General features: G+C 44.7%; 1 protein-coding gene and 1 non-coding gene across 4 annotated transcripts; both read left to right on the top strand.

The window, feature by feature from the left end:
• Positions 1-1,339: 1,339 nt before the first annotated feature.
• LOC129859699 (autophagy-related protein 9A-like) lies at positions 1,340-12,650 on the top strand. 3 transcript variants are annotated; one of them, XM_055929782.1, is made up of 20 exons: positions 1,340-1,526; positions 1,689-1,726; positions 2,557-2,717; positions 2,818-2,861; positions 3,142-3,206; positions 3,351-3,500; positions 3,734-3,875; positions 4,079-4,219; positions 4,358-4,478; positions 6,316-6,491; positions 6,689-6,811; positions 7,001-7,188; positions 7,267-7,420; positions 7,669-7,848; positions 8,030-8,236; positions 8,962-9,182; positions 9,273-9,390; positions 9,863-10,151; positions 10,267-10,409; positions 10,565-12,650. In XM_055929782.1, exons 3-20 carry the CDS (start codon positions 2,612-2,614, stop codon positions 10,571-10,573), a joined length of 2,577 nt encoding a protein of 858 aa, XP_055785757.1. In that variant the 5' UTR covers positions 1,340-1,526; positions 1,689-1,726; positions 2,557-2,611; the 3' UTR covers positions 10,574-12,650. The 3 variants fall into 3 exon arrangements, with proteins under 3 accessions (XP_055785757.1, XP_055785755.1, XP_055785756.1); XM_055929780.1 differs by having other exon boundaries at positions 1,689-1,781; XM_055929781.1 differs by lacking the exon at positions 1,689-1,726.
• Positions 12,651-14,484: 1,834 nt separating this feature from the next.
• trnak-uuu (transfer RNA lysine (anticodon UUU)) lies at positions 14,485-14,557 on the top strand. The gene has a single exon. It is a non-coding gene; the product is annotated as a tRNA-Lys (tRNA).
• The last annotated feature ends 1,518 nt before the right edge of the window (positions 14,558-16,075 follow it).

Below are 16,075 nucleotides of genomic sequence, written 5' to 3'. Positions count from 1 at the left end.
CTGTCTGCATTGTTGGGAAGAGCCAGCAACGAAGCATCTCACTCTTAGTCTACAGCTGTTGTTTACAAAGCATGTGTCAAATAAAATGTGATTTGATCCAACCACTTACCTATCTTAGGTTTGTTGGACTATTTTTCAGAAACATACTGTTAATTTGTCAGTACACTGCATTTAAGGTTGTTTTACACAGTGAGGGCTGTGTTGTGACCAGAAGGTGTTGCCCATAGGACTATTGCCATATCATCATATTAGCATCTCAGTATCAACTAGCGGTTGCTGTCAGAATAGATGTGTGTGTATATAAACTGTACACTCCTAGAACAAAGGGTTCTTCGACTGTCCCTATAAGACAACCCTTTTTGGTTCCAGGTATAACCTTTTTGGGTTCCATGTAAAGGGTTCTAGATACCACTTTTATTTCCTAAGAGTGTAGTGTTTCTGTCTTGGACAGACTTTATCAGATTATCCCATATTAATCCTAATCGCACCAGATTTAATAGCCCTACTCACTATAATGAGCAGATTACACATGCACGCATGTACACACGCATACAAAGACAGACAGCGAGAGAAAGGGGGTAGAGGGTGAGATGGAGTGCGATGTGGGGAGAATGAAAGGATGAAACAGATGGCCAAATAGTTTCCTTATATATGCAACACGCACGTGTCTACCAGTGTTAACAGACATACTGAACAAAAGGCCAGCTGTCACTCCAGCGGCCCACAATCACATTATGAATATTCTCATCCACACACTCCACAATGTCTATATGGCTTGTTTCAGAACAAACAACTTGGTTAATAGCAGATACATGTAATTGTGAGTCTAATCGACTTCATCATTACTGTAAGGCACAGCCAATGCAACTTCAAACTTTAGCAGTAGGTTGGGTTTATAGCTCAACCCAGAGGTTAGTTTTAGTATAGCATCACCTCCGACTGTGTCAATGTTATTGTAATACCATACATATTCACCAAGTGGCGGTAAAATACCATTCATTGAATTTAGAGGCGCGCCCATAAATATCATATAGGCTTTATTAAAAATGACTGTACATTCAATTCATCATTGAAGTTTTCTCGTCGTCAGGAACTACATGTAGTCTAGATAATTTAGCGTTTTAGATGACGATAGATGAGATTGCTTTACATTTAATTCAAAATATAATATAATATAGGAATATAATCATTGACCATTAACCAAAACCTGCATGGCATAAACCCTGTGTGAGGTTCAAAGGGCGTGTCATGAAAGCCGAACAAGGAGCTTTGAGAGCCCGCCTTTTACTGTCTATGACTGGCTGTTTTCTTCCCTGTTTGGGAAAAACACTCTTCTGATTGGCTAAACCAGGTATCCATCAGCCGTGACAGGCATTGGTGTACATGATGTGTTTTCAGAAATGAAACCAAATGTCGCCTCATACTCAAAAAGAAACACAAAAGAAAAGAAAACCTAGACGTCTTCTAAAAAAGGTCTCGGGCAATTCTCCTTGACGATTAGACCGCCTGCCGTTGACGTATCAAAGGTAGGCTGTGACAGACTAATAGTCTAGTGCAGTATGAAAATATAGAGCTAAATCATTGTGATGTTTTTGTAGATCTGTCATAAACAAACACCTTTTTTCAACAATAACATTTTGCCAGTATCCTGAGAACCAAATAATCTTGACGGTTTCGGTTCTTCCTAGGGGATGGAATGGAGCTAATCTATGCTTGGTCAACAAAGGTGGGCCATTTTTTTGTATGTAGGCCTAAATACGCGTAGCCGAATCATTTTCCAGGTAAGCTATTTGCTGAAGACTCTAAAATATAACAATGTTTACACTTACATGTAGATTATAGCATAGGAGGAGGCTGCGTGTCATTTTCGCCTTTCAAAAGACAAGTTGGATCAGGAACGCCCATTGTATATAAATTAAAGCCACGCTGCGCACGTTGGTCGAAAAGCATTGATATACTTGGTTTTTGACGCTCACAATTTGTCACGTGAGTAAAATTAGAGCCATAGGATATTTGTAGGTTATAATGTGGTTTAAAACGCTCTCTGTCTCAATGTCTGTGGTTGTGATTCTGCTCGAGCCGCAGAGCACATTTCGCAACACTGTCCATTGTGTCAGCAGCGTTCTGCCAGTGACATGTCTACATTGGCCAACATGATTAAGTAGGCTGTTTCATACTAGGCAAACGGTCATGGAACTTTTGTAGTATTATGGCTTATTATTTACTGCAAGAATTGCTTTTGTGTGCCTATATCCACACCTGTCAGTTGTCTGTCTGTCGTGTCTTTCAAGCATTGCTACATCCGGGTTCCAGTGATGGAAGGAGCACAGGTGTAATATGGCTTATTTACATGTATGGCTTCCTTTCCTCGCCTCCTCTCCTTTATCTACTTTCATGTGAGGAGCTGGATAGGTGAAAGTCTGAAAGAGGCTCCCTCTGTTACTCAATCCAGGGCAGATGAGGGAAGAGAAAGACACATGGTTATTGTAAAACAGACTATCTGTGGATTTATGGCACTGATCTCTCTCTCTCTCCCACCCTTTCTGTGGTCCACAGGTCCAATCAGTAGCTAGGGGCTTGATTGCTGGGGGTAACTGAAGCTGTGGTTACCATGGCGGCACACTTTGACACAGAGTACCAGCGCCTAGAGGCTTCGTACAGCGACTCTCCACCCGGAGAGGAGAACCTACTGGTGCACATACCTGATGGAAACAAGTGTAAAGTTCTTAAGTAGACACACACACACACACACACACACACACACACACACACACACACACTCACTAACCTGTTTTTGTTGTTGACTGTTCTCTGCAGCGCCGTGGCACCACATAGAGAATTTGGACCTGTTCTTCCAGAGGATATCCTTTTACCCCTCTGTGTCTCTGTACTCCCGTATCATTCACTACTACAACTACCCCAGGGGTTATTTTAAGACCGGAAGGGTCAACACCTTCCGGGAGAATAATAGAATCTGGTGTGTAAGAGCAGGGCTGGAATAAAAGCCTGCACGCCCAGTAGCTCTCCAGGAGGAGGAATGTTGAGCTTGTGACCTGAGTTAATACTATAGCTGACTAGACTTTCATTATGAGAGGACACATGCTACTTTTATGTCATCATCTGATCCTTGACCCCTGACACGTCTATAACCTGCACCAGAAGAATGGCTTCACCTGTATGCTGCTGGGAGAGGTCTTTGAGCTGGTGTAAGTACACTGTGTGTGTGTGTGTGTGTGTGTGTGTGTGTGTGTGTGTGTGTGTGTGTCTTCTATGTGGTCCATGTCGGTGTCCTGAGGGGTCGTTTTTAACTTTTCTCTCTCTCCTCTTTCCCCCTTTCTCCCCCTCTGTAGTCAGTTGCTGTTTGTGGTAGGGTTCACAGTCTTCTTGGCTAACTGTGTGGACTATGACATTCTGTTCGCTAACAAGTTTGTCAACCACACCGACTCCTCCAAAGTCACGCTGCCTGACGCCTTCCTCCCTGTGGACGTCTGCAGCGCAAGGTAAGGCTTATGAACACTTCATAAATGCTTTATAAATGCATTATAAACATTTTATTAACACATCTTTATCACTCAAGTTGATAAGGAATGCTGGAAGTTGTCCTTACTGCTTGTTGTTTTCCCACCGGTATCTGTGACAACCTGCTTGTTGTTTTCCCATCGGTATCTGTGACAACCTGCTTGTTGTTTTCCCACCAGTATCCATGACAACCTGATTGTTGTTTTCCCGGCAGTATCCGTGACAACGTGGCAGTGATGTTTGTGTTGATAATATCTGGAGTGTTCTGGCTGCATCGCCTCATCAAGTTCATATACAACGTCTGCTGCTACTGGGAGATACGCTCCTTCTACACCAACGCACTCAAGATGAGCATGGTGAGTGGGCGTGTGTGCATGCGCGCGTGCGTGTGTGTGCGTGCCTGTCTGCGTGTGTGCTTGCCTGTCTCTGTGTCTTTAACCTACTGGTTCAACTACTGATCTCCACCCCTCCTCTCTTCCTCCCTTCTCCTCCTCCCCTCCCCCTCTCTTCCTCCTTGTCTCCCCCTCTCATTCTCCCCCTTCTCCTCCCCCCTCTCTAGGCAGAGCTGCCATACTTCACATGGCAGGAGGTTCAGGCCCGGATCGTTGAGATCCAGAAGGAACACCAGATCTGTATCCACAAGAAAGAACTCACAGAACTGGACATATACCACCGTATCCTGCGCTTCAAAAACTACATGGTGTGTGTGTGTGCACTCACGTGTGTTTGTGTTAGTGTCAGAGTACAGCTTCTTTACCATTCCTCGCTTGTACTCCTGCTACTGAACCACCTGTCAATCAAAAACATCACCACCTAAACCCCTTTCGTCTTCCTCCAGGTTGCCATGATAAATAAGTCCCTCCTTCCCGTGCGTTTCCACCCGCCACTGCTCGGGGAGAGTGTGTTTTACACACGCGGCCTCAAGTACAACTTTGAACTCATCTTCTTCTGGGGGCCAGGTTGGTGTGTGTGTGTGTTTTTGGAGTGCTTGGTACGCTTTGTTTGGTACACTTTTCACTAGTGATGCACCGATATGACATTTTTGGCCGATTCCGATATCCAATATTTTCCTTGACAAAAAAAAAACATACCGATATTAAACATTTTAGTGGCCTTTTAAGCATTCTAGTACAGTTAAATAGTTAACACATACATGGACGCAGCGGTCTAAGTTACTGCATCTCAGTGCAAGTGGCGTCACTACAGTCCCTGGTTCGAATCCATGTTGTATCACATCCGGCCGTGATTGGGAGTCCCATAGGGCGGCGCACGCGTCTCGAACCAACATCTGTAGCAGCGCAGTTTGCACTGAGATGTAGTGTCTTAGACCGCTGCGCCACTCGGGAGGCTCCATCCACAAAGTTTTTAATGCATATCAATTGCCTTGCACATAGTATCAAAATACTAAAATACTACACAGGACTCTTAAAGAATATTATTTAAATGTTTATTGTATTTTTTGATCACAGAAACAATGTGAAAATATGGAAAAATAAGTAATGAGATGTTAATTATATAAAGCAGCCTGTGTAATCATCTGCCAGAGAGTAGCCCCAATCGGCCCGAGCACCAAGTAATACATTTGGGCCAGATAACTCACACCGGAATCGGGCCCAAGCGCAATCCCCACATCCTAGCCATAAGTAGCCACATGATGTCGGCCGAGTCTGACTCTCAGCCGGAATTGGCCCAGATCCACTGTGCTAGCTCGGTATTTATTTTCATGAACTGAAGTTCAATGTCAATAGGCAAACAACAAGTGGCAACCTAGCTAATACTTACTCACAAGGATTCCTAAATCATTGCTAAGAATAACTGGTCATTGTTTTCAGGCTGGATGTATTGGTGCTAGCTAGGTACCAAGCTAAAGCTAGCTAGCTACCCCAAATGTTGCGGTTGATCAAATAATGCTTTATTACCAACGCGGTATTGTAAACATCGTTCGTGGCCGGTGTTTGCTTGTTTACAGACTTTTTCTGTACAGCTTTGACAGTGCTACTGATAGTAGTGGTGGCGCTTGCTTGCACGTGCAAATTCAGAACACACAACATTCTATAATAGAACTGTGTTATTTGACATGTCAAATTGAAAGCTTATTTAACGCGTCAAATAGTGTTATAGTCAAATGCTTTTATTTGACGTGTATCTTTTTTGACACGCTAAGACCCAAACGGCGTTCCATAGTATGTCGTGAAGCTAATGGCAGTGACGCTATTACTGTGTAACTCCCGTAGGGCAACATCTGAAAAATAGCGCACTTGGTAGTGTGTACCGGTGCGCGACCAGTTGCGATAGCCAACATCACCCACGACAGAGAACGGTTGATTGTCAAGGGCAATGAATTTCATTATCTTGGCGTTAATGGATTTTGCCTTCGAGTTGTCTCGCTGAAAATGTCTTACTCTTTCAAATGTCTGCTCGACTTGTTGACCGCTCGACTTGTTGACTGCTCGATCCACACAGCAGACATTGTGGGATAGGTGAGGAATGCTGTGTTGCAGGTGTAGCGGCAAATTTTACGTGGCGTCATTACGTTATGTACCTACGTTACATAGGTATGCACGTCAGCTTTGACATCAGTTTTGCACATCGGCGTTAAACTAGAAATCGGGCCGATACCGATGTTGCCGTTTTTAGCTAATATCGGCTGATTCCGATATGTTCACGGAATTTTTTTTTTATTATTATTTTTTTATTTACATTTTTATATTGTGCATCCCTACTTTTCACCTCTCCCTCTGTCTGTCTGTCTCTCTCTCTCGCTCTCTCTGTGTCTCTCTCACCCCCCCTTCCCAGGCTCTCTGTTTGAGAGTGAGTGGAGTTTGAAGCCGCAGTACAAGAGAGGTGGTAACAGGTTGGAGCTGGCAGACAAACTGGCATCACGTATACTGTGGATCGGCATTGCCAACCTCTTACTCTGTCCTGTCGTACTGGTCTGGCAAATACTGTATGCCTTCTTCAGCTATACAGAGGTAGGGACACACACACACCGCTGTGCTCTGTTATGGAGGTGTAGCAGATACTGTAAAGCTAATATGTGTGTGTGTGTGTGTGTGTGTGTGTGTGTGTGTGTGTGTGTGTGTGTGTGTGTGTGTGTGTGTGTGTGTGTGTGTGTGTGTGTGTGTGTGTGTGTGTGTGTGTGTGTGTGTGTGTGTGTGTGTGTGTGTAGGTGATAAAGCGTGAGCCAGGTAGTTTGGGAGCGAGGTGTTGGTCTCTGTATGGTCGATGTTACCTTCGCCACTTCAATGAGCTGGACCACGAACTGATGTCACGGCTCAGCAAGGGCTACAAAGTAGGAATGAACACAAACACACACACACACACACACAAACAAACAAACATACACACACACACACACACACACACAGAAGGTGTGTAAGGTAATTATTGTGAAATTGATGAACTGATTCTTGTCTGTTGCTGTCAGTGGTGGCCAAAATGCCAGATTTTCTTCACTTCTGTGCATGTGTCCCACCTCCAGGCGTCCTCTAGGTATATGAACTGCTTCCTGTCCCCGTTGCTGACGGTGGTGGCTAAGAACGTGGCGTTTTTTGCTGGCTCCCTATTGGCTGTCCTCATTGCGCTGACCATCTACGACGAAGACGTCCTCGCCGTGGAACACGTCCTGTCATCCATCACCCTGCTGGGAGTGTGTATCACTGTCTGCAGGTGTGTGTGTGTCTGTCTGTGTGCTACGTCATTTTGAAGGGTTTAGTACATTCTTTCACATTCTCCCTCCCTCCTCAGGTCTTTTATCCCAGATAAACACCTGGTTTACTGTCCAGAGCAGCTGCTCAGGGTGATTCTGGCTCACATCCACTACATGCCAGACCACTGGCAGGGCAACGCTCATCGCTACGAGACACGAGACCAGTTCTCACAGCTTTTCCAGTACAAGGCTGTGAGTAGCACTATAGCCACCCTTTATAAAGCATGAACGTATGAATCATTTCTGAAGGATATAGCATATTCTTCTCTTCCTGGCCAGAGCCTGTATTCACAAAGAGTCTCAGATTAGAAGTGCTGGTCTAGGATCAGTGTTCCCTTGTAATGAAGATGATTATATGTACAGGGGGGGCCTGATCCTAGATCAGCATTCAGGTGTTTAACCCTCACTGAGGTGTTTTAACCTTTCCTCTGTCTTTCCAGGTGTTTATCCTAGAGGAGCTGATCAGCCCCCTGGTGACTCCCTTCATCCTGATCTTCAGTCTGAGGAGGAAGTCTCTGGAGATCATTGACTTCTTCAGGAACTTCTCCGTGGAGGTGGTAGGTGTGGGAGACACCTGCTCCTTCGCTCAGATGGACATCAGACAGCACGGACACCCCGCGGTGAGAGACACACACACACACACACACACACACACACACACACACACACACACACACACACACACACACACACAGATGGGCAATGCATAAATAATGACTCTCTTTCCCTCTCTCTCTCACCCTTTCCCGTCCCTAACTCCTTCCTTCTCTCCTTTTTCTTACTTCCTCCCCCTCCCTCCAGTGGATGTCTGAGGGGAAGACAGAGGCATCTATTTACCAACAGGCGGAGGATGGGAAGACTGAGCTTTCCCTGATGCATTTTGCCATCACCAACCCCCAGTGGCAGCCCCCCACCGAGACCACTCACTTCATCAGCCAGCTGAAGGAGAGAGTACAGAGAGAGGCTACAGGAGACAGACACACTCTCACCTCACTGTCCGGGTCAGAGGTAGGGAGACAGACACACTCTCACCTCACTGTCCGGGTCAGAGGTAGGGAGACAGACACACTCTCACCTCACTGTCCGGGTCAGAGGTAGGGAGACAGACACACTCTCACCTCACTGTCTGGGTCAGAGGTAGGGAGACAGACACACTCTCACCTCACTGTTCGGGTCAGAGGTAGGGAGACAGGCACACTCTCACCTCACTGTCCGGGTCAGAGGTAGGGAGACAGACACCCTCTCACCTCACTGTCCGGGTCAGAGGTAGGGAGACAGGCACACTCTCACCTCACTGTCCGGGTCAGAGGTAGGGAGACAGACACACTCTCACCTCACTGTCCGGGTCAGAGGTAGGGAGACAGACACACTCTCACCTCACTGTTCGGGTCAGAGGTAGGGAGACAGACACACTCTCACCTCACTGTCCGGGTCAGAGGTAGGGAGACAGACACACTCTCACCTCACTGTCTGGGTCAGAGGTAGGGAGACAGACACACTCTCACCTCACTGTCCGGGTCAGAGGTAGGGAGACAGACACACTCTCACCTCACTCTCCGGGTCAGAGGTAGGGAGACAGACAGACATGCCAATACATAAATTGACACTTCAATTTTGATTTCAAGTTTAACATTGTATACATTTCTGAGTTTTTTGTTTACACTGATATTAAAGGTAAAAATGTAATTCTCTGTCTCTGTCTCTGTGTGTGTGTGTGTCTCTCGCTCTCTCAGCCAAGGAGTCTGATAGCTAACTTCCTGGCAGGTCCACCCTCATTGGCCTCTCTTCATCTGGGGCGGGACAGCTCCTTGACCAATCACGGGCCGGTGGGGGTTAGCGACGGAGCGTCAGCCTTGCGCTCCCTCTCAATCAGCAGCATGAGGGGCAGCTGTAGCTCCGCCCATAGGTCGGCTGGACACGCCTCTTCTGCAAGCAGAGCCATGCCGGGATCAAGGTAAAGCCCACACTCCTCCCACAACTAATCAAGTAATCTATCAACTAACCGTCAATCAACTAACTCTCTTTCTCCCCCCCCCCCCACCAGTACTGATGCTCGAACTGCTAGTTCAGGCAGTAGTGTGTGGGAAGGTCAACTGACTAGTCTCGTCCTATCAGAATACGCCTCCACAGAGATGAGCATCCACGCACTCTATATACATGAGGTCTGTCTGTGTCTGGATGGATGGATGGTTTTAATAATGTTGCAATAAAGAGCGTCAAGTAAATGCGTCTCTCCCCCTTCCCTCCCCCATCGCTCCCACTTCCTCTCTCCCTCTTCCCTCCCCTCTCTCTCCCACTTCCTCTCTCCCCTCTTCTTCCCTCCTTCTCCTCTCCCCCTCTTCTTCCCTCCTTCTCCCCTCCCTCCCTCTCTCCCCTCGCTCACACTTTCTCTCTCCCACTTCCTCTCTTCCTCTTCCCTCCCCTCTCTCTCCCACTTCCTCTCTCCCCTCTTCTTCCCTCCTTCTCCTCTCCCCCTCTTCTTCCCTCCTTCTCCCCTCCCTCCCCTCGCTCCCACTTCCTCTCCCTCTTCTTCCCTCCTCCTCTCCCCCTCTTCTTCCCTCCTTCTCCCCTCCCTCCATCTCTCTCTCCCCTCGCTCACACTTCCTCTCTCTCCCTCTCCATCCCTCTATGTAGCTCCATAAGCAGCAGTCTGGAGGGGAGTTGTCCCGGCACACCTGGCACAGGCAGGACAGTGACGACAGTAGTGACAGCGTCACCGAGGAGGGAGGTTCAGGGGGAGGGAACCCTAACCCCCGAAACCCCATCCCCCGCTCACACACCTTTCCTATCTCCACCCCTATCTCCACCCCTGGCCCTATCCCCAGCTCTAACTCGGGCCCTAACCCTGACCGAGGTACCACCCCGGGGCAGGAAGTGACACCACTCCAGAGCAACAGCCAGCGCCGCTACGGGGGAAACACAGGTAACCATGACAACCATGAAAAATGACACTCTCATTCCCTAATATGGAATGATATTGAAGATGACTGATATGGATCATACTGATTTCACGCTGTGTGTGTGTGTCACTCCTCCAGACTCTGTTGGCCCGGGGGGCAGAGTGGTGAGGTCGGCACGTGTGCCTATGGGGGGTTGGGCAGAGGAGGGACTTGGAGGCCAACACCCCAACACTGTACCTGAGGAGGGCTCAGAGGACGACATGCCTCCCAACATACACAAGGTATTTACACAAACACACACACACACACACACACACACACACACACACACACACACACACACACACACACACACACACACACACACACACACACACAGAGAGAGATCTTGTGTCTGTGTATGGGGTTCCATACCATTGTTTCCCTCTCTCCTCAGGTGACGTAACTGACCAGAGAGATCCCCCCCCCCCCCCCCCCACAAACACATCACACGTCCTCATCCTACCAGAGAACTTCCTGCTCATCTGTGAACTTTTGACCATGGCTTCACCTTTGACCTGTGGGATAGCAGCATGCCGTGTTATTCACTCTGGGCTAGAGAAAAACAATCGAGTAACAGTGTGAAGATTACAAGGGCTTTTTCTTGACACCCTCCTTGGATGACACTTTAGCCAATCAAGTGACGGTGGTTGATGACTTCATCATAACTGACAACATGGAACCCATAGCATATTTATCGGCTTTTATAGTTGCCTCCTAGACACTAATCTAAGGTCAGCTTTCTGGTTTCTCTCCATAATGGTTAAGGTTAGGATTTAGGGAAGGTAAGCTGATCCTAGATCTGTGCCTAAGGGGAACTTTTATCCAGAAATAACTTTTTCTTGCATTCATTTGCAAATCAGGTGTGGGTGTAAACTGCCAGTAATGTACCTTTTATTTAAAGATTTAGTAGTTTGTCATTCTTTTTTTATTCTTTGTGTTGCTTATATTTATTGCACTTTCAGAGAAAAATTATGTTCTATATATATATATATATATATATATATGACAGGAGAGCAGACTTCCACCGAAGTATGACTGCACTGGCACTAGGAATCCTTTTGGGATTGGGCGGTAGATTGGTCTGCTAAGAGGTCTTTGTACAATCTTGTTGTACAAAGACCTCATAGACATGAAGCAGGCGCTAAACCGATATACACCGTGTGCATAGACATACTGGTAGGAATCAAATCAGGACGTTGGACTATTCTAAGTATATCATTGAGGTGTAGATGGTTAATAAATAGAGATATACAATAAACACATAATAGTTCTTGTTTTTGTGACATACAAACAATCTTTTAAATGAAAAAAAAAAAAAAAATTACGGGCTGGTTGGAACATGTAACTTCAGCCTCTTCAGTGCCATATTTAAGGGCTTCTAGCGGCAATCCACAGTTGAAATGATAACAAAGCAGCCCCCCATCACTGTTTCAGTAAAAGGTTGAAGGATGGGTCTGGAGAAATGTAACCACACTCAAATTCATAGACAGAGCTGTGGATGCAAGGACTGACCATCCATTCCGTTTTAACCATGTTTTGACGCTATACAGTGTTTTTTGACATTTACAAGTTTATATTTTGGCTTCTGAGGGGGTACGACAGTTGAACTAAGCTCATGGGGCATTTACAACAAATACTCTCCAATAATCAATGGGTTTATATCCAAAATGGACATGTCCAAAAATGTATATAGTAACTGCAGATTGCCCCTTTAAGCACAACCATCCCATAACTATACAGCAATGAACCTTCAATCGACACTAACAGCTGGATAGAATAGTCAGCATCAGGCCAACTGCATGTTTTTTTCTGCCCAACTGTCTGGGGAAGAAAGAGAATGCACCTTATTGACTTTTATTAAATCCAAAGGATGTCACTTATCATTGTCAGTATATTAATTTTGATCAGTTCATATTTGCATGACTTTATTTTAACCAGGGCTTGTGCCACCGTCATAGAGTTGAAGTTGAGATGCATGTTGATTTACAAGTGTTTTGTTTTTTGTGGTTCACACTGACTCTGGACTCACAAGTAGACTTGCCTGGTCCCAGATCTGTTTTAAGTGCTGTATAACCAGCCCAATATGGTCGACCATACAGCACTAACAGATCTGGGACCAGGCTAAAGATGACAGATGCTGCCAATAGATACAGTCAGAGACTCTACAGCTGGGTATTCATTTCTAGAAGGCAAGGTCTGTAGCGCTGCTCGCTTTATTGATTGATATATTCATGTAATTGAGTGGCCAGCCAGAGAGTCCAATCTGAATCAGACCCTGGATAAAAATAGAAGGCAGATGTGGAGGAATGGATTTGCATAATGTAAAGGGTCTCCTGGGACACAGTGGTACAAGTTTATCAAGGTACTAGGATGCCTGAGCTGACACATATAGCCTATCTGTTTTTGTTTTTATCGATTGTCCTGTAAATTGCCATTTTGTACAGTTGTAAATCATCAATAAAAATGTATTTAATAACTTATGTAATTCAAGTTTTCAAGTTTTGTATGTACGGGATACACATGGTATACACTGTCGAATGAAATGCTTACTTGTAATAAATAATAAAATATAAGAATATAAGAAGATAAAGTAAATGGAGCAGCAGAATATGATAAACATTTTAGCATAAGTATAGGGTAACTTGGGGGAAAAATTCCCCCCTTAATAAGCGGGCAATTTTTTAGGGGTGGGGAGATATTCAATAAAAACAGACACTTTAGAAAGTGGGGGAAAACGCCCCCTGAAGGTGAATGTGTTCAAATCAATTGTATATGTTTTATTGTGGAATTTCTTTAATTGACTCTTAAAAGCTAAAGTCTAGGTATCTTATTTTAATTAAATAAATCAAATATCGGAAAACAAAATGGCATTGCACATCTCACTATTAATATCCTCACAATAACCAGGTCTCCATCTGACCTTTTTATGCTAGTAAAGTACATAAATGTCATGACAGGCCTGATTGAAACAACATTTTCCGGTTAACTTTCCAAATGTCGACAAATTAAAATAGGCTAGACAAGGTGAGATCTTTTTATGTTGGTAAAAAAATGTCGGTGGAAACCCTTTAATTACAAATATTGATATAATAGCCATCATATTTAAGTAAACTTGGAGTCACGAGATGACGTGTGGTCCTTCCACTACGACTTATCTGGAAAGCATGCAGTTTATTAGGTTACAGATTTAATAAATTATGATGAGCTTTAAAGGGGTATTGAAAAGTGCAAGGTGATGAAATTGATGCTCCTTTCCAAAATATCGAGGATCTTATTCTGGTGAGATGATAATCGATGCTTGGTTGCCGTTTGACAAATAAAAATAATCTTGCTCTTTTGTCAATAATAATACTATTCATGTAATCATGTAGGCCAGGGATGGGAAACTCCAGTCCTTGGGGGCCGAAATGGTGTCACAACTTTTCTCCATCCCTAGCAAACACAGCTGATTCAACTAATTGCATTCTAAACTGAAGATCATGATTAGATGATTATTGGAGTCAGGTGTGTTAGCTGGGGCTTAAGCATAAGTGTGACACCAATCAAGGACGGGCCTTATACGTTTTAAAGGGTTAATAAATGATGTAAGGTCTCCTCTGTCTGTCTGTGTGTGTGTGTGTGTGTGTGTGTGTGTGTGTGTGTGTGTGTGTGTGTGTGTGTGTGTGTGTGTGTGTGTGTGTGTGTGTGTGTGTGTGTGTGTGTGTGTGTGTGTGTGTGTGTGTGTGTGTGTGTGTGTTGTGACCTTCAGACACGATCAGAAGGCGTCTGCATTCAGACTCTTCCTGTCTGGATCCCACCGTGGTTATCGGGTTTTTTTAGTTGAGCAAGACTAGTGGCATCCAGGGAAGGTGTTGAACACTTTTGGGAGACAAAGTGGTTTGTGTGAGAATTACAGGAGCGGGGCCTTTAACCCCAAGCCACCCTAATACAGGAAGGCACAATTTATAGTCCAATATTTACAAGTGTTTTGGGGAAGGTGGGATTGGTGTGCAAGTGTTTAAATTGAACAGTATTTAGCAATCATAATAAAAGTCTGATATTGATACAGTGTTTACCGGTTAATCTATCATCAACAACTTTCCCTTATTTACAAGTACCCCACAAAACAACTGACCAGTCAGGACTAAACCACCAGGTGGCAGGCTACTCCCACTCAACAATGACTCCTGTCCCACACATCAGTGTCAACGTTGACTCCTGTCCCGCTCATCAAAGCGCTAAAAGGAGCAGACAGTTCCAATGTTTGTGTTCTTTATCATTTCTGAGAATTTCGGACATTGGTTATAATATATAATGGCATTCCATGCTACAAGAGCCCGGATAGCTCAGTCGGTAGAGCATCAGACTTTTAATCTGAGGGTCCAGGGTTCAAGTCCCTGTTCGGGCGATACAATTTTCTCTCCAGGGGTGCTCTATAACCTTGTGACTCCTCATGATGGGTCGTTCAATTACGCAAATCACGTATGGTAAAATTTTCAAAAGTCCCTGTTTGGGCGACACCATTTACTTTCCAGGATGTTAGAATCCTATAACCACTCAAAATATATGGTTCAGTTACGCAAATCACGTGCAGTACAATTTTCAGAGAAGAGTGACCTCTGTTGAACAGGTAAGCTTGCAAAAGAGATTTGTGCACTGAACAAAACAAAATATAATTCTTCCTCGGCTCTAAAGTTTATGCATTTGTTGTTACATACTTTTGCATACTTTAAATTTGAAGTGCATCCCGTACCAAAGGGGTTTAAGGGTTTGCTTGTCAGAAGAACGACAGGTATGCAAGTAGTAGGCCCATGGCTGACCTATTGTTGGGTCTATGTATTGGAGTCGGCTATGCTCGGCTACAAGCTGTTATTAAGCGATCTGCTATTAATAAGCGGATACATCACTAATAATATAATAGCCAATAATTTGTTTTATGTACAATACATTTTGTTAATTAACAGAGTTGCAGGCCAGGACTAGGACTCAGTCTTGAATGCAGAGGAAAAACACCACAGCTGGCTTGTGCATGTTTGCCTATTTATATTTAGGCTCACAGTCAGTTTTTTTCATGAGTTTTCGATTTTACTAGAGACCTTATTCTAATATTGACAGATATGCCTTGGCTGGCCAGGGAAGGCGAGCATAGGCTGGTTGTGTAGCCTACGGCATTAGCAACTCCCGCTGTAGTCGGTAATGCTAAGCCATGCGTTTTTCATGTTTTGTGGCCCACTACTGCACTGTTGATATCTGCATTGCATTGACCATCCATTCTGTCCTTTCTTGATGTGCGCCTTCTGTTGCCACTGGGTTTCACTGCAAGTTTTACTTGAATGGGAGTGGAACGTTTATTTTAGGTCATGGCTAGAAAGGTTCTAGCTTTTGTCAAATTAACTTCAGATTTCACTTTTTGTAGCGGGTTAGGATAATTTACTCTGCAGGTTAGGATAATTAATGTAGCAGGTTATGATAATTAGGTTAAAGTTAGGAAAGTGTTAGGGTTAGCTAAAATCCAGAACTCAACTTTTTACGTTAATTTGACAAAATATGTCTAGCCATGACCATTTTGAGGACTATAGCAGTGGTTCTCAACCTGGTCCTGGGGACCCAAAAGGGTGTACATATTTGTGTTTGCCCTAGCACTACACACCTGATTCAAATCAGCAACTCCTTATCAGGCTTTGATGATTAGAATCAGGTGTGTAGTGCTAGAGCAAAAACAAAAATGTACGACCAGGATTTAGAACCACTGGGCTATATTGTTCTGTTTATGGTGTTGCAACAGTCTTCAAATCAACGTTTTTTGGTCCATACACAGATTTGCAGATGTTATCGCAGGTGCCGCGAAATGCTTGTTTCTAGCTCCAACAGTGCAGTTGGAGCACATGTAGTCCATTAAAAAATGAAGAAGACCGGAATATAAATA

This window comes from Salvelinus fontinalis, chromosome 7 (genome assembly GCF_029448725.1).
Source record: "Salvelinus fontinalis isolate EN_2023a chromosome 7, ASM2944872v1, whole genome shotgun sequence".
NCBI lineage: Eukaryota > Metazoa > Chordata > Actinopteri > Salmoniformes > Salmonidae > Salvelinus > Salvelinus fontinalis.
This window is presented reverse-complemented; position numbering and strand designations above follow the sequence as displayed.